The sequence below is a fragment of the Cyrtonyx montezumae genome, unplaced genomic scaffold (assembly GCF_038088225.1).
Source record: "Cyrtonyx montezumae isolate F1298 unplaced genomic scaffold, pur_monq_1.0 scaffold_7, whole genome shotgun sequence".
NCBI lineage: Eukaryota > Metazoa > Chordata > Aves > Galliformes > Odontophoridae > Cyrtonyx > Cyrtonyx montezumae.
In genome coordinates, this window is record NW_027072078.1 from 3,404,533 (window position 1) to 3,428,996 (window position 24,464).

General features: G+C 42.0%; 1 protein-coding gene across 1 annotated transcript in view; it reads right to left on the minus strand.

Annotated features, from left to right (window-relative positions):
* The window catches only part of SPAG16 (sperm associated antigen 16), a 337,389-nt gene that overhangs the window by 116,756 nt on the left and 196,169 nt on the right, over positions 1–24,464 (minus strand). Inside the window, 1 exon segment of the mRNA XM_065750928.1 lies at positions 15,837–15,963. Coding sequence (XP_065607000.1) covers positions 15,837–15,963 — 127 coding nt within the window.

Consider the following 24,464-nt stretch of genomic DNA (forward strand, 5'->3'; position numbering starts at 1 on the left):
AGTGCTCTGGGCACTCTGCCCCAGACCTATTTAGCTCTGGGGCTGTTTTTTCTTCTCCTACAACCTGGTTTAGGATAGCACTGCTGAGAAAGCTCCTCCTCACATCCACCACTGCCCTTCCTCATCACAAGCAGCTTTTAGCCTGCTCTGTTCATACTTCTGAGCAGACACTGTGTGTGTCTCCTCAAAATGCTGCCTGCCCAGCTCCTCGGATACGCAAAGAAGAGAAAGTTTGAGAAGATGCAAGCTGGGAGAAACACCAGCTCCTCTTAAACGCATGCCCTGGGCAGCTCACGAACCCTTCACGTGGACATCAGCACTGAAACTCAAAAAGCCCCCCTAGTTTCTCATTCATCCTCAAAACGGACTGAATTATCAGATATAAGACCAGTGTTGCCTGTCAACAGCAGGCAGCAGGCACAGCGGGCAGGATTGATTTGTAATCCCCGCTATCACTGTGCTCCTCCCCCGGTACTGTCTGTGCTGGCTTCCTGCAGACAGCGAATGTGATGGGAGTGGAGCAGCCTTGCCTGGTAGGAAGGGGAATTGATTACCTATCCCTCTTTCTGCCAGGCAGAATTTCTTCGCTGCAATTCATACTTTTCCATGGGCTGGCTACAGACAGCCTCCAGATGGCTTTGGGGAGAAGTGAGGGCAATGACACTGGAGCTTACAAATCCATCACTATTATAGAGCCTTTTATTAGGTAGAAGCTCACGAGCAGAAAAAGAAAATAAAAATATAATACGTTCCAATTTTTTGTTTGCTGTTTCCTTCCCTTAAGCACTTTTATGTCCTCTTTTCCTCCTGACACCACTTCTTTCTCTACATCCATTGCTTTTACTTCCATCTCTCTCGACACATATTTCATTTATATTTGATACTGTCCTGCCATCATCTTTCTCTCTGCTAACCTACTCCATCCACAGCCATCTGATACGGAAGTAAAACATAATCACTCTACTCCATGCTGTTGTCTCCTCTGTTTTCCACATCCAGATCCCTCTTCTCACAAATTGGGACAGTGACAATGACAAAGAATGGAGCAATTCTACCCAATTTTTACTGTCCTGAAGCTATCTCACATATCGTTCTGATTCCTTTTGCTCGTGCCAGGATGTCAATAGTACAACAGGATCCACACAGCGTGCAGAGCAAGTGACAGGGAGCAAAGGAAGGTTGTAACCCCTCAGCACAATGCAAAGCATCCCAGGAAGTGCCCTGTATGTCAGGGCACAGCTGTGCTGCTGAGCTGAAGCTACAGCTGCTGTACGTGATGCTTCGTATCAGTGCACTGATTTTGTCAAGGGAGATCATGAGTGGAGCCCCAGCCAGGCAGAAGAAATGGGAAATGCTACCATTTCAGACACAAGCCCTGAGCACCCAGCACAGTGGTCTGGTTTCATTCCCATCTCTGTTTTCTTCCATGTTTTAGCTCAACCAGTACAAGCAAACTAAATATTAACAGTGCATTTGTTAGAGAGAAAGACTTCTTACACCATATACCTGATCAAGAAACAGACCGGTTTAAATAAATGAACTGAAATGCTTTTGCTAAATAAATATCAGAATTGTTGAAAACTACTTTCTAAAAAGTTTGGCTGACTTCATTAAAACATCTTTCTCTTCTAAGAGATCAACAAGTTAATCTTTAAACAGATTTTTAGAAACTGAAAAGCAGAACAAAAATATGAAGAACTGCAATTTGAATTTTCAGCACAAAGTTTCACCCACGTATCGTTACAGAGAGTTTTCAACCCCTTGTTCTTTTCCATGTAACCCAGGTAGCTACACTTTTTTTTCTCAGAAGCTTATTTGATTATAAAAGGATGCTCCTTCACTGCTGTTCAGACATGCAAAATGATGACAGAACCTTGGAAACTTCCCTCAGAGACACAGGTTTCCCATGTGTGAAACGTTCCCCATGAATTCCCATGCACAGCTGCTGTTGCAACCACAGTTGTGAGCTACAATGCTATTGCAATGGGACTGCATTTGAGGCAGCTGTGCCCATGGTAGACGTGGTGTGACACAGCAAAGTCATCACAGAATCACAGAACGATTAAGACTGAAAAAGATCACAAAGATCATGTACCAACTGTCAACCCACCCCCACCATGCCCACTAACCATATCCCTAGGTATCACATCTCCACGTTTCTGGAACACCTTCAGGAACGGTGCCTCCTCCCTGGGCACCCTGTGCCAGCACCTCAGCTCTCTTTGGGAGATGAAATGTTTCCTAACGTCCAACTTCAACCTCCCCTGGCACAACCTAAAGCCATTACCTCTCACATCCTATCGCTGCTACCTGGGAGAAGAGGCTGACCCCCATCGCACTACAGCCTCTTCAACACTGCATCCCTTCTCATCTCATTCAAACTCCAGAGCAGCACAGCAAGACTCTGGAGGACCTGCTTTTTACTCATACACATTCCATTTTGATTTAGCTCTGGCTGTGCTGAAGTCAAGAAGTGAGAAAAAAAACAGTCAGCAAGACTCATTTTGCACGCAGAATTCAAAGAGGGAAAAGATGCACGTTTCCACTTACAATGAATGTTTTGACAGCACTGATTATGGTCAGCATCCTTGGGATCCAGCCATTCAGCAGGAGAGCAGCCCCTTGAAGGATGACAAGCTCCAGGCTCTGTGCTCTTGAGCCTCCATGGGGCTGGCTCTGGAAGCTCTATCCCAGGGCATGACTCTGGGGTGCTGCCTTGCATTAAGAGAACTTTGTACAATACAGTTGTTTCTACAACTGTATTTGGGTGAATCAGCATTTTGGGACAACATTCTCTTTGACCAGATTGTTTGCAAACATTGTCAAGAGATGTTCTGCCTTTAATCACTATCATTATCTGGAAAACTATATACAACCATAATTGCATTTACTCTATTGATTTAACTACAGGAAATCAAGCCATTTTGACAAAATACCTCTTCTTCTTATGCCATTCCTGACAGTTGAATACTGCTGAAAAATAAAAAGCAGGCAATTATTTTAATACGTTCTTACTGAACAGAAGATTGTTCTAAATTGCTAAAGACAGAACCAATTTATCTAAACAGAATTATTTAATAACTCTATGGATTAGCATTATGTAGTTAGGTAGTCAGAAACTATAGACAGAAGCTGTCATTATTCCTCCATTTCATTCTCAAAGAAAAAGAGGTCTGCTTTAAAAACAACCCAAAAGTGAGGTTGTTTCTCTTTAGCAGAAATAACGTCCTCCTTCAAAAAAATCTCTCCTAATTTGTTAATGCTCAGAAAGCTTATATTATTAGACCATATTTGCAATCCATCCTACCTGTACCTGAAAGCTTGTAAGCTTAAAAGGAGATTTATACAAAAGGAGACAACTTTTTTTTTCCTGGCAGTTAAGCCACTGTTTTTCTGATTCTGTAATTTTCAGGCCTGTGTTAAAGCAGATGTTTATTTAAATCATTTAAATCTCTGTCTTTTCTGTTTTAGACACATTTAGTATTAAGGGATGCTCCCTGAGTAACAGCATACATTAGAAGTTAATTAAGAGGAAGTTAAAGGATAAAGAAAGTAATTACCTTTTCCATACCCTCAACAGACATTTATTTTACTTTGGCAGGTTAAAAATGAGAAAATTTGGAACAGAGGTATGGAAACTGGCAATAGAGATTTCTGGGAAAAAGCTTTATTACCCATTTCCTTACGTGCTAATTAGAAAACACAATCTGATTGCTAATGTTGATTAGGACTAGCAGGTAGGGCTAGTTGCTCCACTGATCTGAGTTTTACATTACTGAGCCTTTCAAACGTGCATGCCTAAATCAAAGAGCAGACAGTTATAGACGTCATCAAAAACACCAAGAAAGCAGTTTTGATCATGATGCTGTTCAACACTGCTAACTTGCTTTCTTGCTTACTGTGCAGCATCCAATGACATCTTCAACATTTCAGTCTTAATGCAACTACGTACTCTCAAATATTAATTAATGTTTCAGAAAGCAAATTACCAAAAAAGAAGTCTATGCTGACACTCCCTCCCCACACAGACGTCTTTTTAACTTCCAGGTATGTGTTCAATGACAACTCATTTACAGCAAGACACAGTTAGGGACTGGCACAGGCTGCCCAGGGAGGTGGTGGAGTTACGTCCCTGCAGAGGTTCCAGAAACACTTAGACATTGTACTGGGGGTGTTTTAGGGGTAACCACTGGTGAGAAGTGGACAGCTGGACAGGATGATCTTGGAGGTCTCTTCCAGCCCTGGTGATTCTATGACTAATACCGTTACCATCAGCGTTAGAATGTAGATGGTGTGAATGCATGATGATTTCTGCTGAACAAAGAAGGCAAATTAAAAAAAAAATAAATAGCAAAAGTCTACAATCACTTTGATTGTAAGGACGAACATAAAAATATCTGGCCAAGTAAAGTTAGCACAAGGGTACTTGCCAAGAGGTCACATGCCTCCCAAAGCACAGCCTCTGAGACAGCATATGCCACCTACTTCTCCACAAAGCACCAAACCCTGGCCCTATTTTTCCAGAGCTCCATCCCAACTCATACTCTCAAGCCACACTATCACTGGGCAGCTCTGGAGAGAAGGTGGGCTCGGCAGCAGGTCCCACTGGCCTGACTCTAGCTCTGACCACACATCGCTTTTGCCCAAACCTCATATAAAAATAGAATTTAAATAAAAAGTTGGACTGTGGCACAGCTGTATCAGCATACGTCACTGAGCACCTCTAGCCCTGTGCTGAGTTGGTTCCCAGTGGAAAATCAGACCACTGATATTTATTCTGATCACCAACAGAGGAACAGTTACGTCCAAAGGCTTTGTCGCGTTGCTAATTTCAGCTTCCTGCATATCAGCTTTGTCCCAGTGTTTCCAATCTGTGTGTGATACACGTCTACCTTTTGAATGATCGTCGCTTCTCTACAGAGCATTTTTGAGGAGAGAGAGGGGAAAGAAACAATCAGCTGAGTAAGGGACTGGCATGTAAAATACTATCATTTGCAGAATGATAGCCTCAAATGCACTTGGAGGCAAAGAAGCTGGACTTAAGCCACAAGAGAGGAAGAACAGGAACGCAATAATTACATATTTATTTTCAGAGAAAATGGAAAGCCAAATAAGCTATAAAACCAGCGTGTACCAGTCAATGCTCTCCATCCAGAAAACCACCCTGAGCATACCAAGAACGGCCAGTTCTCAAGAGATCAACTGATGGCATCTTTCTGGCAGTACCTCGTTCCTCCTGTCTCCGTGCCAGGAGGCTTTAGGTCCTGAAACAATTAATTTTAACTCTGCCGCAAGAAACTATTGCCAGAAATCTGAACTTGAGAGACAATGATGCTGCTGCTGAACTCGATTTTGCGCCACAGCTCAGAAATCACCTGAGTCATAATTAAGATGGGCTCTGATGCTGCACTCCGGAATTGAAGCTGAGGGAGCCCAGACTGACAGAAGAGTGGGACACAGTGCACCCAAACACAGCATTTGTGATGGGATTAGTGCACTCAATTGGATTTGGCATGGGACAGCGTGTGGACATACAGTAGGGATGAAGAACCACGTGCCAACCGCTTTGATAGATGTGCATCCTTGAGGTATCCCTAATTGTTGTAAGGCAACAAAGGAGACAACAGCAAACACAGGAGGAGAAAACAGAGATGAAATTCTAAAAGTTCCCACCATGCTGACAAGAAGCCTGCCTACAAATGAGGCAGCTTGGGCAAACACTGCTCTGCAAGAAAACCTGGCTGTTGGCTGGAATGATGCAGTAACTCACACCACTGATTGGAACGCCATCCTGTTGTGAGTGAAGTGCAGCCTGGCACAGGGATGGAGATAGATCTCTTAACTGCTTCACATAAATTACAGTGTGTAATTAGCGCAGCCATACTCATCACTGCCAGGCAGGACAGTCGGGGTTCTCAGAGTACCAGCACAACACACAAGTCACAACTGACTCTGACAGTTTCCCAATTACCACGCCATCCCATCACCTCATCTGCAGAACAAAAGGACGCACAGCTCTATTTCTACAGGCAGGGCTTGCTGTGACAGGACAAGGGGACACGTTTCAAACTGCAGAAGGGGACCAGGCTCTGAGCTGCAGATGTCCCCGTTTGTTGCAGGGGAGTAGGACCAGATGACCCTTCTGACTCCAACCACATGCTGAACGATGGCAAGAGTCCTTAATGTGATTCTACACCTACAGTCCAGCTGAACAACAAAGGAGAGACAGAAAAGAGGTGAAGTAATACAACTACAAAGCATAAGCAAATTCCTGGCCACGTGAGGAAGAACTATCTTCCAAACTTTATATCAGTTTCATATTAAACAAACCACGCTGCTTTTTAACATAAAATGACCTCAGCTGTTTATTGTGCTTTCAAATATGGAAACTGAAGTTCAGTTATAATCAAAGAGTTGCATGTTAGACTTAGACCATAAAATGTGAACAGCTCTGAATGCTGTGGCCTTGGGACTATCAGAGCATAGCATTGCTTTAACCTCTGTCTGCTTGCCCGGCCTCTGTACACCGAAAATATACTACAACATTTATATTATAGACAACACATTTGAAGTATGAATTACCATTACTATGGGCATCCTACTCAAACCATTTAGGCAGCCTGAAAAACCAGGACCCCAAACCATTTTGTCAGGATGACACTCGGTCTTAAATTGACTTCTTTATTTTGATTGAAACAGCAAGAAAATATCTTTTTAGCCAATAAGTTCAAGCTCTGTGATCCCATTTTTCAATAAGTAACACAGCAGAAGTCATCCCAAAGGCCTGCCTGCTTTACAATTCATGCTTTTTCCTAGATAGTATCTCTTTTTCTATTACAGCAATGATGTGTGAACAGGAAGTCTAAAGAAACCACCCACTGAGGCTGAGGAGTAAATCTGTACACAGGTTGCACTGGTTAGACAGCACTGATCTGTACACAGCCACAGACTCCGGGCAGGCCATACACCAACACTTTGATTTACTATTTACCAGACTGGAAAGCTGTTTACTGACATCACTTAAGTCACAATATTTCTATTAGTAGATAGGAAAGGGATTTGTAAGGTTAGATGCTTTTTCCTTTTTAATAGATCTTTTTGAGAATACAAAGTTACCAAGACATCAGGTTTCTTGAGTTTAAGCATGCAGAGCTGTCTGGAACAGTGGGCTATTCTGGTGTACAACAGCTCACACTGGAGTCAAAAGTTCAGCATAGTCTTAGATTTTGCAAATTAAAACCCATTATCACATATTCGTTGTAGACAAATATGAGAAGACACCTTACTCCACTGTGAGAGATCACAGAATTATTTGGGTTGGAAGGGACACATGAAGATCATCTTGTCTGTCCTGCCATGGGGAGGGGTACACCTCTCAGATTGCCTAAAGCCCCATCCAACCCAGCCAGGGATGGGGTATTCACAGCTTCTCTGGGCAGTCTGTGCCACTGTCCTACCATCCTCATCATGTAGAACTGCTTCCAGATGCTTAGATCTACCCATCTTTAGTTTCAAGTCATCACCCATTGTCCTGTCACTACACTCCCTAATAGATAACCCCTCTCCATCTCTCATGTCCACCCTTTATGACACTGGAAGGCCAGTGCCAGCTGAAGAAGGCCAGCTCTCAGTCTGTCTCCATAGGAGCGCTGCTCTGGCCCACTGATCATCCTTGTGGCCCCTCCTCTGGGCTCACATCAGCTGCTATTGGGAGATCCAGACAGAAGTAAATGTAACGAACTACTCACTTTCTTCAGCACAACATGGTCGGTACATGTGGATAGGAGAAGATGCTGATGCACTAGGAAAGCTTTTCATAAGTTCATGCCTACGGCCTGCTCTCCTCAGTTACACGCAGAAAGAAAACTCCACAATTAATCGTGGAAAGGAGAAAGACCATTTCATATACAGTGTCTTTTAACTTAAAAGACTAACAGATTCATCTGAATGGCATGGCAAACTCTCCCCCTACTGCCTAGTCAAAAACAGGACTTAATTCTGAGCAAATGCACTGAAGTGCAACGTAACTGAGGCAAGCATGACGGTTCATGCCTCGAGAAAGGCATACAGTTGCTGTGCACAGTGACTACTCTCAGGAGGTCAGTTTCCCAAATGTCTATAAAGCCACTGGTGTCAGGCACTTCCTAGATGCCCTGGCACATAGATTTGTTTGATACAGATGCTTATCTGGATTCTCCCACAGTTTAATGAATTACCTACCCTGGGCACAGGAATACCTGTGATCCACAGCAGTTTTCTGCTTGGCAAACTTCCACGTGCACACTGTAAAGCGTGGCTTAGTTTCCAGCCAGCTTCCATGTGCAATCAGTGTGGTGATACTGACCTATGTTTGTCAGTAGGTGCCAGAACAGCCAATCTGCAGAGCCAGGAACTACCACAGCAATTAGCTACTTTTGCAGCGATACCTAAGCTAAACATTTCATATTGAAAGATCTGTGGCAGAGGGTAAAGGATTTGTAATAGAGCTTTCAGCTCAAATGCCTTCTGTTCCCTGGCCCGTCAGGATACAGTAGCTAAATTTCAGCGACAATGCAAAAGCTGATTTTACTTCAGATAACACTACCAGCAGTGTCTGAAAAGCCCACAGCACAGAACAGGAGCTGCTCCTTCAGGGGAAGGCAGGTAGCACCTGACTGCCTAACATGCTTACTACTGACTTCCTTTCACTTGTAAACTCTAAACTTTACCAGTTCTTAAGTCCATCAGCATCACCTCTCCCTTCTGACAATGTTAACCGGGGCTCTGAAAACATTCTGCTACCCCCCTGCTACGTTTTGCATCTGTTGACACCTGTGAGCCATCTGAACGACCTCTAAAAATGGCTCCTTACCTTCCTGCTCATAAAAAAAAGTTGCTAACGAATGTTTTATGTAGTACAAAACATTGCTTGTGATGCTAAATAACATCAGAACGGCCCCACTGAAATCTGGCACTCCTTGGACCAAAGCTGCTGGTTTCTGCCTTGGTCACTGTTGGGAGCAGGACCAAGCTATTGCCACGGATCTCCTGGAGCACTTCACCCAATGGAGCCCGATCTGGGAAGAGAGGCGTTAATATAATACCTCCTAAGTAAATTTAGCTAATATTTTTAATTAATTGAGGCATTGTGTGGCCAGTGGTAATCTGGTAAGAACATTACTACACATACACACACACTAAATTGCTATTTTACTAATGATTCACCTGCTTTACTCTCGCCTCTTTCAAAAAACCGATTAAGTTGAAAATGACCTTTCAAAGATTGTACTCGCAGACCGATCTTTTCATTTTTAATTACTTACTTTGCTTTAATTGTTACATTAGGAACTATTAAGAAAGCAGCCAGCTTGATAATCAATAATTTAATTAGAGTTTAAGGACCAAGGAGTCAATGCAAATGTTATTCTGCAGTCAGGCCGTTCCCAAAGCCTTTGTAAGAACTTTATTCCCGTTTTGTTTCAAAGTGACATTGGCGACATAAAAATTAAATTCATACGTCCTGCAATACATCATGGGCACGCATTATAGATGTACACAGGCAGTCGGAAAGAAGTTCAGATCCAGGTCAATCTATTCGCTGCCCAGACAGGAACACGTTCTGCTTCTCTCACTTCATTTCTACATGATGGGTGACGCAGCCAGATGCCATCGCACGGCGCGCTCCAGCAGAGCCCGCTCCCTGCTCTGCATGCCAGGAGCCACCACGGCTGAGTGTTTACTGAAATCTACAGCAACACATTCCCCCTGGCTAGAACTTAACGTATTTTACATGTATCTATTTATAGCTCTCTAATTACTACTAATATTCCAAGATAACCAGCGGCAACTGAAAATTGATCCACTTTAATTTTACAAGCGATGAGATCTGATTCAATCAGCAGCAGAAGAGTGCCCTCCTCCATCCCATCCCATCTCCTCGCTGCAGGCTGACAGCAGCCGAGCAATAGCAGCATTGTGAGCACGACAGCAGGGATGCAGAGTCAGGTATCCCTGTGGAGAGCAACCAGAGGACCACTGACCACGGGGAACCTGTGGGATGAGGAGGGAGTCGAGGAACGTTCTGAGACTCACAGTGGTCCTGCAGAGGACCCCGCTGCTCTGTCCCTTATAGCAGCTTACACGACTGCAAGCATCATGATGAAAAGGTGCTACTGTAATCAAACTAAATAACTACATCAGTGCTAAGATAAAGCCATTAAAAATTGCCCGCAAATCGGGAGGCAAGCTGGGTATTAATCTTAAACTTACAGAACTTGTCTTCTCAAAGGCTTCTCCTTGAAACAAAGCAAGAATGCAGCTTCTCTACATGGCACAGACATAGCAAGGATGACAAGGTGTTAAATGGGGCTGCCTTCCAGCTGGCAAGAGGACCCCAGCAAGTCCAACGGACAAAAGCAAGCATGTCAATGAGCAGGAACAGCTTAATGAAACTGTAATTATAACCTCTTAAGAGCTGCTAATTCACCTGGAGCTTTGCAAAACAAGGTAACTTGTCTGATCTAAAATGTTTAGAGCCTAATTCAAACCTAGTTTAACAGGGAAGAAGCCCATGAGATCAACCGATTATACACTTTGTTAAACTCTGGATGAAATGGCTTGATTTGGGAGCAGAATCAGGAAGGCAGAGAAAGGAAGGACAAGTCAGTAAGGGAAAGGCAAATCGGACCCAGCTCCATTCTGAGGGGTGTTCTTAGTACAACACCCTTTCTGTGTACACACTTCTTCTGACTCTGAGAAATAAAAACCTAAAACGAAATAATTCACAACAACACAAACACGCAACACCTCCCTGCTTCCATCTGGGTCAAGTGATCCAAACTGACGTTATATGCTCAAAATTTGAGATATCTTGTTCTCATTTGTGTTTCCCCACAGAAGTTGCTTTGGAGGAGAGTCAGGACACAGCACTTTTTAAAACGACAGTGACCATAACCAAGTTGTTTTCCCATTATTTTTCAAGATTAAAAAGAAATCAAGACACTTTCCCACTGCCCTATTTTTTGTTTCGAACAAACAAGTATGAAGGCTTCCCAAACAGCTATCAGAAATCTCTGCAAGTTGCACTTCTCCACATCAGTTCTGGAGAAAACAGGCTCTGTTCACACCCGTTTGTTCTTGATTCCATATTTTACAGTGACTCAGGAATTCCTTTTCATTTTAACACAGGGAGTTTCCAAATACTAAGCCATTATTTCCAGATGCATGGAACAAAATGAAGAACACCAAATTTGTTAATACTTCAAGCCAGGAACTGGACTTAATCTTGCAAATCCCTTCATCACAGCCAACTAATTCCATTACACTAACAGCTTCAAAGTTCTCATGGAAGACTTCTTCACCTTCAATGGTGACAACTTCAATCTTTGATCCACTTGTGCAGTGGATCAACTTGAATCATAAACTGCCCGTCAATGATTTTTTAAATGGCCCATCCTGTATATCCACTCAGCTCTCAAATTAATTCCTCTGACAATCCCAGTAACTGAGGATTTTCTGATGGATAATTTTCTGTCTAAGGTGTTCACTTGGTGATAAATCAACTGAACTTGGCCAAAAAATGTGAAGAGAAACAGACTGGATTTTAAAGTATCTTCCACTTGCTGCTCTCTGCCTGACCCTTAAAGAGTCTGACAACTTCTCTGAATTTGTCCAGTGGATGCCCAGTCCATGAGGTCAAAGTGAACATATGCATAGGCACGAACACAGGCAATATCCCTGCAGAGATCTGTGTGTTCTCAGATAGTTAAATGAAGAAAAGGTTCTCACAAAATCCATGTTGAAAACCAACTAGTCTCAAAGATAACTTGTATTTCACTGGAAAAAGAGAATAGGTTATTTTAGGGAATTCCCAACTCAGAGATTACTGAGTTCTGACAAAATAAACACTGAAAAATAAGTGGTCTAAAAGATAGTTCATATTTCATGAGAAGAACGAATGAAGGTTATCCAAGGAAATTATTGATTTGGAAGAATTCCACTGAATGCTAAATAAGTCAGAGCTGAGTAGCATTCAGGCACAATACAGCAGGGCTCCCCTGTGCCTCAGGCACTGAGCAGGCTGCACCATGTGAAGACTGCAACACTGGAGAGCTCAGCATCCCCACAAAACACATAAGCAGCTAAGTCTGAATCGCAGAGGGCAGCGAGCGGTTGTTGGAGCAGAGGACCACTGCCAAAGTGGGTGCCAAAGTGGGCTGAGCACCCACTGTGGTTACTGAAGATTTGGCATGTCCCACCATACAGAGCGACGGCCTTACCATGCTCACACACCTCTTCTAGTGGCTGGGAGAGACCCAATTCATTCATACCCATGAAGAGACTCCAGCTCAGGAGGAAGCTCTGCCTGGGTTCCTGCTCCCCTCCCTCAACTAGGGCCAAGGGTCTTTATGCCAATTGCTGAGAGCATTGTGGCCACGGCCAGCTTCTAGCTCAATGACAGCTAGTTATCATTACTGGCAATTATTTCAGACAGGATTTGGGACAGCCTCATCCTGTCTTCCCCTTTTTCTTCAGAGATCGGTGCCTGCATTATTCATCAAAGAACACGCTACCTTGGAGCTTTTAACTTGTGATCATGCTATTCAGCCCACAAATTACAGTCTGCGATAAAACTTGATGTCCAGAGCTGGTACTTATACCCAGTCACTGCAGAGCTGCCTTACCCCTATTTAAATCTGTTCTGAGGCAGAGCAACAGCTGAGATGCCCTATGCCCTCCAGTCTGGGTGTCAGGGAGCTTAGTCTGATAGTGGGATGGGATTGTTTCATTTGTATTACTACCAGCACCCATCAGCAGAAGGAAGGCAGAAAAACAGGGCTCACCTTAAACTGCTAGGCTTCATCGGAAAGGAAATAGTAAAGACAGAATTGTGCCCTGGACAATTAAAATATTTCACTGCAACCAACTGAACATCTAAAAACCAAAACCACCATCCAATTCCACACCATCAAAGAAACAGAGAGCGCCGCCCAGTTAAGGACACACAGAAGTCCTCCTAAATCCTGGTCAGACTCCTTAGGGTACTGCTGATGAATGTTGACCTCTATACAACAATCAGCGCACAACTTACAAAATTGAGATACCCAGCTGCAGAACCTGACATTTCTAAAAGCAGAAAGCAGATGAGATAGTTACTAAATCAATACATTTCCAAAATGTAGAATGAAAAATGCAAGTCTTTTTTTTTCTTTTTCTTCTCTATTTAATTATTTAAGTGTATAAACATCAGGTATTTTATCTGCCTGAGAAAGAGCAAAGATTCAGCTTGGCTCAAGTGTTATCCTGGCAAATCTGACCAGCCCCAAGAAGTCCCTCATCAGAATGCGGGGGATGCAGATGAGTGGCAGGCTGCTTATCACAAGAGGAATTAACACAGGTAGGTGAACTCGTACTCCCAGGGTCTCGTGTTCATTTGCACCTCTCACATTTATCAGTGGATGCACTTTGCAATTCATGAGCAGAGATGCTCGCTGTGATGTGTCAGCAAGAAAATATTCTGGTTAAAAGTCAGAATATGATTGTCTTTCTACAAAACTGGCATAAAGAGAAATAAAAACCACAGCTTAACTTGGCATGAGTACCATCAGCTTTACTGGCAAGAAACCCCTACCATGAATTGCAGCCTCAGCCTCACGCATACAATCCAGAGGGAGTCAGGAACCGTACTTGTACTGTGCCAATCTAAATCCAACACCAGCTCCATTTCCCTCCCCAGAAAGCTAGGAAAGAGCTATAACCATCTAAATACTGTCACTACTGTGTTCTCATTTCCCTATAGACAATATATAACTTAGTTTTAAAATTACAGTCATTGTACTGTAAATTTATTTTAACCATTAGATCTGACCCTATGTTATCTAGGAAAAAAAAAAAGCAGTCACATATTTCCAAAGTCTGAAGGCTGCATTATAGCCCCAGCTTAGTAATTACAAAGATTTATGTTCCATTCTACCCCAAATCCAGAGCTCATTGGCCATTCAACTTACACAGCCCTGACTTACAGTTCTCTGCATCCATTATCTTTAATAATAAAGAACTGACTGAAGTTAATGATTGAAGAGCAAGATGTGATTAATAATATGAATCTAATTTATGAGAAAACAAACCGGAGTATGATTTTCATGTTTCATTAAAATTATCTTAAATGTGCTCCTTAATGCTAATTGATCTTACAGAGGTGAGAAAATACTCTGTTCCAAATTAATGGGAGAAAATCATTCATCATCTTTCTGGAGGTAACATTAACTATCATTCAGTATTGAGAGAGATAGCATCTTCACAAAGATATCACCACCTGAAAAGATGTCTCAGTGTGAGCACGTATCTGAAACTGGCAACGTGTCCCAATGAATGGGGAAACAATTGAGCAGAATAAATACACAACAGAATGACACACACAGAGTGTTGGCTTTGCAAAACGTCTCTCCGACCTTGCCCAAAGTCTCTCCTACCTTACTCAAAATATTCATTGCTGGAAAGCAGTGCTGCTGAAGGAAAAGCGAGCGGGCTTTTGCCTTCAGTTAGCAGTAAAATAATTTTTCTTTCATAATGTTAATTTGCTATAGACAGTAGATTACTGGGACATTTACACAGAAGTTCCACGAAGGATTTATTGAAGGCAAAACAAAGCAGAAACCTTGTTTTCCAATGAGTTTTTCACTTCTGTCTGTATTTCAATGTTTTTCTCTGATTGAATTATTCATATTCAGATATCAAATATTCTTACAAACCAAGGCATTTAATAATAACGACTGGCTTCATTCCAACTTGTGCTTTATGCCCAGGACTGTTACTAAACGTCCTTCTACTCAGTCTGCTTCTAGGATCCATAAATAGAAATTGCCTAATGAGCATCTCAAATATTCCACTGTCATCTTCATGTCAGTTTTTCTCATGCTGTGTTTGTAGAGCTCTGATGACAATATCTATTAATACATAGCATTCACTGTTTGCCTCTTTCCTCTAAAACCTCTTCCATGAACACAGCCTTCTCTGCTGTGGGCCAGAATCCCACATTTAAACCTGTTTGAAATGCCAAGCGACCACATTACCAACAGAAGTGGCAATAGGAAAATTTCAAGAGTTGCTCTATAAGAAATAACCACAACAGCAGCAATAATTACTGAATTTTCTGATGAAAGAGAAGAAAATGCCTCTTGCCTTGTACTCGTATTCTACCTGAACAGGATTTACATATTCGGTCTGCAAAGCACCAGGGACAATTACTCTCTGCCAGGTACTAAATCCATTTATACCTATACCAAAGCATGAAGGTATAGAAGAATAAAGGAACAGATGCAGTTTCTGACACTGCCTACAGCAATATGTTCTGAAGAAAAATCATAAATATTTCATGAGAAATCAGCAGTGCGTTCTGGGGGGAATTCCTTCTAAATGAAGAAAAATATTTCAGACTTGAAAGTTATTGCATCTTATATTTCTCCTATGATATCTCTCCCCATTTCCTTAAAGCACATGCCAGCACTTAAAAAAGAAGCCAGACTAAACAGAACTGCCACTGTTCTACCTACTGACAGGATGCCGTACAGTTCAGACTTCCAAATCCAGACCACCATTTACACCGCTGCCCTCAAAGTCTACCTGTCTATTCAGTTACTTAGGTGAACGTCTATCTGTTGGGCCGTGAGGACTCTGGCACACCAGATGTCAAGGAAATGCTTAATGGTGACGTTTTTGGTCCATGAATAATAGTTGTGTTAATGAATATTCTATAGCCACATCACCCTTACCTCCTCCTCTGATTTTGAACTGGCTTCCATTTTCCTACAACTATCCACACCATCATTTAACTCAAGATCCAGAAGAAGACTGCTTACCGTCCTGGCGTCCCAGAGGGATAAAGTCTTGTCAGCAGAGCTTGTGAGAACAGTGTTGGAGAATGGAAGAAATTCAATGCTACTGACTGAATCCTTATGGCCACGCATGGTATATCTGCATCTCTCACTGCAAAAGAAAATAACAAAAACAGAGCACTTGTCATTCAGGACAACAAGAGACGAGTTAATAACAGACATTATGGATTTCTCCTTGTTACCATCCATCCTTCTCCCCGCTGCTCAGCTATAAAGTAATATACCACAGGCTTTATTTTAGCTTCCTTCTCTTTTTGCTTTATCCTTTAAGGTTAATTTCTGAGACAACACTACCAGTTCTTCTCAGTTCAGGGTATGAACCTGGTGCAGATGGAAAACTAGACTGGAAGCTCTTCCTGCTGCAGTTACTAGAGAGATAACAGCTCAAGCACTGCACAAAACAGGCCAAAGATGACTACGTAGCGATGACCTTGTAAAAGGTTTTTGGTTTCTGTTTTGATCTTTGTATGGACACCAGAAAAGAACGAGGCCTAAAATGGAGTCCAGAAGAAGAGAAGGAAGATCCCAAGGGCAATGCACTGGGACAAAGCAGAAAGCAACAAACAAATTCGGAATTATTCACACTGTTTGGAACAGCGAGGGCTCAGATTCTACTCAAGGTGAGAGGGGGATTGAAATGACCTGGTGTTCATCAGTATACCAGGCACCCACATGGGGTTCCACCTATGATTTCATTAGCTGCAGATTAAACACCATCACTTAGCAGTGTTGGTGTCGTTAAAGCCTATGAAAACGCACAACTAGGAAAGTATACTATAGAAAAACCTAATCAAGATCAAGTCAGTAGCAGCTCTATCCTCTTTGTTGAGCTGACTTAAAAAATAGTTGGAAAAAATAAAAGCCAACAACCCATCATAAATTACTACAGCTCTCAGTGACAGCTCAGAATTTTATTCCCTGCTCATGTGATTCTGACAGTAGAAATGCACCTCCAGAGCTGGCTGCTGAATATATCATTGAGGCTTGCAAATTAGATTACTGGGTGGCTCTTAACCGAGAATTTCTTACAATATTTATTAAGGAAGCTGTCAGCAGAGGGAATTAAAGATGTGATTTTTTTCCCTCCTGCCTGCATGTTGCCAGAAGACTCTCGGAGCTCCTGTAGGTTCTGTATCAACAGCTCTGAAGATCAGACACAGGCCAGCAGAGCTCAAGGGCTTTGATGGACACTCTCCCAGATCACTGAACTAACTACGGGAGTTCTCAGCCTCTTTCACTGCCTTTCCATCTCCCAGACTGAAACACAGATGCTGTGCTGAACCTAACACCAAGCCTGTCCCCACAGAAGAGACAGCAGAAGGGAGATAACTTACTTCGGAGCAGAAATATTATCTGGGAAATATATTTGAAAGGAATATTAGATTCTACATGTATCATCTTACAGAATCTATGTTTTTCTATTACAGATAATACGTTATACTCTTCAGCATTATCTATTATATAGACTACATGTGTTATTTTATCACCAGGACTCATTTTAAACCATTGATAAATTATCAGAGCTGTTAACGCTCAGTGAACACTATATCTGATGTTCACAATCACATGACGTACGACAATAAAATCATCTCAATAAAATAACTTTTTGTTTCACAGACTCATAGCAATGCTTTACAATACCAAATATGCCCTTTTCATCTCTGCTCATACAGTTCTATCTGTGCAGAGGAATGGTATTTTTTAAAAGGGCTCCGTGATTTTCTGCTTGCCTGTCACACTGCAAGGAGCTCTGAGCTGTTGAACATTTACAACCAAAATCATGCCACGTGCTCTTGTGGGCACTTACCAGTTTTGAATGACTCTACAGAGCACACAGTGGCAGTGTTCCAGTGTCTTTCTGTAACACAAGTGTGCGTGCATATCCTTTCCAAAGGCGGAGGAAGAACCACACGTTCGCCCTCCTGGGGTTGCTTGGGGATGTGCAAATGCTAGGAAAGGATGGGAAGGAATGGAAAACAAGGGAATGTTGTCTCTGATTCAGTGCCATAAGATACGGGCCACTCCAGGCAGGCAAGCTGCAAGAACAGGCTTGCAAGAGATTAATTAGGTGCCAAAGCAGAAGGCCCCATTCAGAAGGTGAAAATGGACTGAAGTGATGGACCATGACAGGAGCAGAAGGGAAGGAAATGATTTGTACTTTTCCATCAAGAACATGCACAATCAGACCTGATGCAGTTGCCTCTCTCTCTCCCCTTGCCACTTCCATACCGTTGCGTACTGATGAGCGAGCTCCAGCTCTCAAGATTTAATTTACCACTCTGGGAACTGGCTGACTGATATTTCTAAAAATCCCCAACTGCTATATAAAACAAACTCATCTTTCCTTCCAGCTGAGATATAATTTCAGCAAGACTGTCTAGCGTACGAGCTATCTTTTGGAGAAGAGGGGAATGTTTTATTTAGGTGTTTTTTTTCCACAAAAAAAAACTTGATGGGAAAAGTAAACCCTCATCCTGTTTTTCATGGGAGCTCACATTTCTATCCAGTGGCTCGAGCTTATCTAGATTAGAATAAATCTGTAGCAACGTTCATTATCTAATCCTTCTTCTTTTCCTGTTTATGGACACACAGCCTTACGGATATAAGCTTCACCCTGTTTGAAAATGTTAGTTTGGAAGAGTGAGAGTTGCCTATAAACAGTTGGTTCACACACATTCGTAATTCTCTCGGTTCTTAAACCCTGAGACAAAGATCCTGAATGACCCTGAATTATGTCACAGTACAAATACTGCCCTGTTACTCAGGGTTTTGCAGGTTGCATTCTGAATACGTTCACAGATGTTCCATTAGTGCATTTTTTTTTCAATGGAAAACACCACATACACTCCTGAATCATAAGTAATTGTCCACAGCGTTCTCCTTTTCTCTACCAGGATGACTTCCTGTGCTTTCCTATCCACAAAGAGTTACCACTCAGTGAGAACAAGCTAGTACAACCTGATGGGAACATTTTATGACTGTCTGGACTTAATTATTGCTACAGACTACGTGGGGCACGAAGCAATGGAGAGCCTGCGGTGCTGCACACCAGCTCAGTGCTCATTTCCAAAAACTCATGGCAAACCAGAACAACAGGTGTTGCCAATTCTTCTACTATTTGAATTATTATCATTTTTTTTTTAAGAAACACTCTGGGTTACTAGCAATCTTATGAAAACAGGATACTTTATGTCTCTTTTTTAAGTAAGTGGTAACTGCACTGAGCTCTCATTGGAAAGAAACGAGGTAGGATGATGCTCTTCCAATGATTAGTTAGTTAGTCATAGTTGTTTTACTGCAGAGCCATATTAAATCTCATTTCAAGCATGGTAATTAAGAGCATCCATACAGTCAATTGAAATTAATGAGATTACAACACGTATTTTGAGTCTGGGCCTGTAGCAACCATCTTTACATGCCTTCTGAAGGAAGGCTCTAACTGCACAAAGCTCTCAAACTGTGCCATCTTTTCCAACAGCAACCCTCTCAAATACACTGGATGAGCACTAAACTAAACCCTTTTTCATGCCTGTTGAGTAATATCCTGCTATGTGACCTGCAATCCCTATCAAGCAAAATGTCAAAGTAAATTACACTGGAAAGTCACTTGCAAGAACGTGGACAGAACATTTCTGGGGAAGCTGTGTAAGGTCACACAAGATCAGCTCTGATCGTGTTATAGGATTGTAGCAGTTAAAAGGAGAATACCTTTAACAAAAACAAATCCTATCAATTTCCCATTATATGGCTTTATCTCCAAAATGTGCTTAAATTAGTCATAGAACTTTCCTAGCCAAGATCAATGGACAAGTATAGCAAACGGGCTGGCTTAAGACATTAAAATGCCAGTTTGTTTTATGCTGTTATAAATGCATCCTATCATGTCTTTACATTTTATGACCTCTATTTTATTTCTAGGTAACTTCACACATGACACATCCAATTATTCATGTCAAGAATGTAAAACTACCAGTATTTCAGTAAAAAGTACCTACCATCATTTATGACAATGATTTTTTTTTCTTCACCCATTATTTTACTAAATGCAACACATTTTCTAAGACACTGACACGCAGGGACAGTTCCTCTGCAAAGCACATTTGCCTCTAAAAAGATATGTCAGTATGATGCTGTCAATATGAGGCACTTCAATTATTATTCACCTTCAATAAAATAAAGCTTTCCTCAAACTCAGAACACTCACTCATGCCCTCTTTCAAACTCATGTCTGATGCTTGGAAAACCAAATGCTGAAGCACACGCTACTGCTGTTTCTGGGAGATGGTACGCATACTTAGAAATAATATAAAAAATATATACAAACTGAATTTTTCTATGAGTAGCTCTTATCAGCCAGCATGCATGGAAGATGTTAATTTTCACAACCTAAGCACTGTGCAAAACAACGAGGAATGTCCTGCACTGGAAGAAGCTGTGAGGCAGTGCTTCTCTGGCAAGACCACTTTGCAGAGCCATCTCTGACTTACTAAATCATCCGAAATCATTTTGCATTACTGGCCTCAGACAGTGTTTGCTGTTAGAGCCCATAAATAGGTAGTGGGCAGAAGCAGGATGGCCGCCACTCAGGTCAGAGCGTTGTGTGCAGGACAGGTGGTGCCATCTGAAGCCCACGAGCATGGCCTGCAGTGCTGCTCGCTGCCGGTGTCAGGAGTGGGACCAGATCCAGGTTCATCACTGCAGGAGCCTGACAGCTCACACTTGTGGTCTAGTGCACAGTAAATTGGGCATGTAAAAGAAGACCAAGCCCTGCAGCGGTACAGACTGGACTGATAAGTTTAAGGGTACAATTCTTACCCCTCCTCTTTTCTTTTGTTCTTCTCCTGATGAAAGCAAAGCAAAGACTTAGCAACAAGGAGGGCTTAGCCACGGAAGAATGAACTTCAAACATAATATAAATGGTTTACTAATATTTTCTAGATACGTGAACAAATATTACTCATCTGACACTGCACGTTTAAAAGTCTGTAATAAAACAGCGTTAAATCCTTTTCTTAGATCTCGTGAGGAAACAGGAGAAGTTACAAGTTGTGGTTTAACTATTACCTTCCTCCTCCTGAAACATAAAAGTTCTGAAACTGATTAAACTACTTATTTTAATTAAAAAGACAGGAGTAATCACTGACAGCTTTGTCTTGCTTGGCAGGCTTTGAGAGGCTGCAGCAGCTTATGTGTCAGAGTACAGATTTCTCCTCCGAAATTTGGCCCTGCGCTTTCCCCAGGAGATGAACTGAATCACACAACCATAGCATCACCGAGGTAGAAAAAGCCCTCCAAGATCATTCAACTCCAACTCCTACCAGTATTTCCCCATTAACCCGCATTCCCTACTAGGACATCTAAACATTCCTTGAATGCCTCCAGGGATGGTGACACAAAAGCTTTCTTTCAAGACCAGTTCGTGAGGAATAATGCAACCACCAGCACTGCTCCTGCTGCTAAGCCTGCAGTGATTCACCAGGCAAATGGACACCATGCAGCTGCAAGTGGGATGCGGAGGCACTCCCCACCCCTAGCCCTGCACTGGAGATACAGTGGAGACCTACAGATACAGAGCAGCCCTCCATGTGCGTGACCAGGTATGCCCATAGTCCTGCTCGGATTGACTTGACATACTGCAAGCCTTCACTTCCAGCAAAGCTCTAAGAGGAAACTGAAGGGCACCATCCGAGTGTGGCACGCCACTGAACTTGGATCTTGTTTTATGAGTTCCCACTAGCAGAGATATTTTGGGGGTTGAACCTTGAAGCATGACATTAGTGGTAAAATCTACCTACAGCAGGAAAATGAAGTCCAACATAGTGTGCTCAAAAGCTCATCTGTAGACCTCTTCTGCACAGCACATAAATTGGGCTTCCGTGGCTTCGTGATGCCACTAGGACAAGTGGGGCACAGCTCTGCTGCCAGGTATGGGCCAGGTGCTGCTAACAAGCCAGCAGTAACATCCAAATAGAACAGGAGAGCTCTTTCTGTTGTGTTGGAGATTTATTTTGTCTCCAGGGACCCTGCCTCCTTACATATTTTGCTGTTCTAAAAATTACTTTGTCCTATTTCTGATACTTGGAAGAGCCAGAGAGGCAAATAATACCCAGAACAGGAAAACTGAACACAACTGAAAACAGAAAAAATAGGAAAGGACATGCAGAACAGAAAAAGAGGGCAATGGATTATAATAAATGAAATCTAATTACTTGAACTCCAGATTCAGCAAGGTCTAATAGTGAGGGACATTTGGTCAAAACTTCCCTAATAAATTTCTAATTAAGCAGCAGAAAGCAGCTCTCCAGTCAGATTTCTGTTCTGCAGTGAAATTGGGTAACAGCCAAATAATCACAGACCTTGAAATATTGTTCTACAATGCAGGAAAAAGAGGTTGCAAAACTGTTCTTTACCTTTGGGATGAAAATGTTTATTTGTCTCAGTTCTCTGCAACTTGTGTAACAGAATACCAGGTACTGGAAATGAAGCCAGTTACAATTTGTATGTGTTTTCTGGAAGAGCTTGGCTATAATGCATTTTAGTGGATGCTGGGTATTTATTCAGTGTGTAGAAACTTTTACTGTGAGTGAGAGATACTGCTCAGCCTACTAAGACATAGTGCTGAAAAAAAAAAAGTTTTAAGGACACACTAGTTGCTACGGTGCTCAACACAGACTTTAGTGCCTGATGCTATCCTGAGATAGAACAAGAGCCCTTATTTCTACCACTAAGTAAGGAGTGTGTTTCTGCATAGAGTGCACACAAGCTGTCTGTTCAGGTACCACAAAACAGGAGACCCCCACAGTAACTGCATTTGGTTGGAGCTAGGTGACAAAAAAGAAATACAATTATGTTATGCTCTTTGCACGATTCAAATGTTACTCAAAGCCACGATGTGGTTTGCCAAACACTAAGAATGCTATCGATGCCAATGGCTCTGTATGTTCAGCATGATTGAAATGTATGAATTACAGAAATAAAAACATTCAACTTTTGTTTTCACCAGAAAGCATGTGCCAATCACGTCGTCTTTGTCACTGGCATGAAATAAGAATAGTCTCTCACTATTACAGTACAAATTTAATTTCTTAATGTCTTAAATTTCTTTGAACAAGTGTTGGGTAAAAACCAAGTGGACTGGGTTGGAAGTAAGAAGTGCCATTGTGTTATTTTCTGCTCGCAGAAGGAGAGTTTTTTCAGAGTGAATTTTTATTTCCCTTTCTTAAAGAAAGATAAAACTTTAAGGAATAAGATTTCTACTTAAAAGTGCTTTAATGTGCTTCTGTTCTTTTCCAGTTACTGGTACCATTTAATATCACTATAATTAAACATATGTAATCACGGTGTGTACCCAAAGTGTGATGACCAGAAGAACTGCACTCACAAAATCAGCCTGATTTCCACGTTCATTTCTTCCCTCTGCTTAAGGAAATTCAACACACATACATTAAGCACTCTGATCATGGCTGTAACTTCCTAACTTCCTCACGCAGTCTTAAAGCAGAAAATAAACACAGCCAGTTGAAATAAAGTTTCTGTCACGGCCCCAGCCCTCAGGAATGATACGGCCTGAAATGGTCCCACCAAGGTCAGCTCTTATATTTCATAGTTATTGAACAAAGTGCCATTTCAGTCTTTAGGACAGAAACTAGAATACAATCTTCTCTTCGTCTGAGATGCCTGGTACTATTTGGAAGGTATAAAAAAAACTATTCCAGAATTATAGACAGCACCTGAACTCAGGTTAGGAAAGGTATGTGGCAATGCTTGTATAATATCTTGACTCTACCTCTAAGAGCTCGGCACTTTCTGCAAGACACGCTTCCTGAAGGGATGTTTTTGTTGGACAGTTAAAGATGGGAGCACCAGAAATCACTTATTGAAAACCATAGCCTTATTTTATTAAACAATTATCTCCTACTCCCTCAAGGCATATGGGTACCAGATAATCAGATAAGCACAATCTCGGTAATAATAAAATAGATCTAAACCATTTAAGCCGACATTAAACACTGCAGAAGTACCGTGAGCGTGTTTTCTGCTCAGCAGTTCTGCAGGAGAATAAGCAGAGGCTCACTCCCCGGCGGCACTGGGTTATCCACAATTACCATTCCAGCTGACATCAGCATTCAGCCCATGCCCTGCTTCTGCATCAGTATGGATGCTGCCATTTTTTGTTCTTTTTGCTTTTCCCTTCGAGAAAAACTTTAAGGGTAAAGCTTCTGCCTCTCCTGGCTAACCCCAAGCGTCTCCACCAGCTCCTCTGAGCTCTTCCTGCTGCTGATTTTCAAAGATAATAACATGCACACACTGTGACGCATCACTGCCAAGCAATTTAATTTGTATGTACATTTATGCTTATGTTGGATCTGTTCTTTCCAAACAGCTTGTATGGTTTTAGGCTACTGTGGCTCAAGGAAAATAGCAGAGAGAAGGTGAGGTATGTACACTCAATGCTCAGCTCTCTGTCCTGGTGCACTTTGAGCGTCTTGGAGATTCTGACATTCCTGCTTGTCTCTATCATCACTTACTTCATTCTTTTACTTCATACGGTCATTGAGAATGTATCGTGATACACGCAATTACTAACTATAA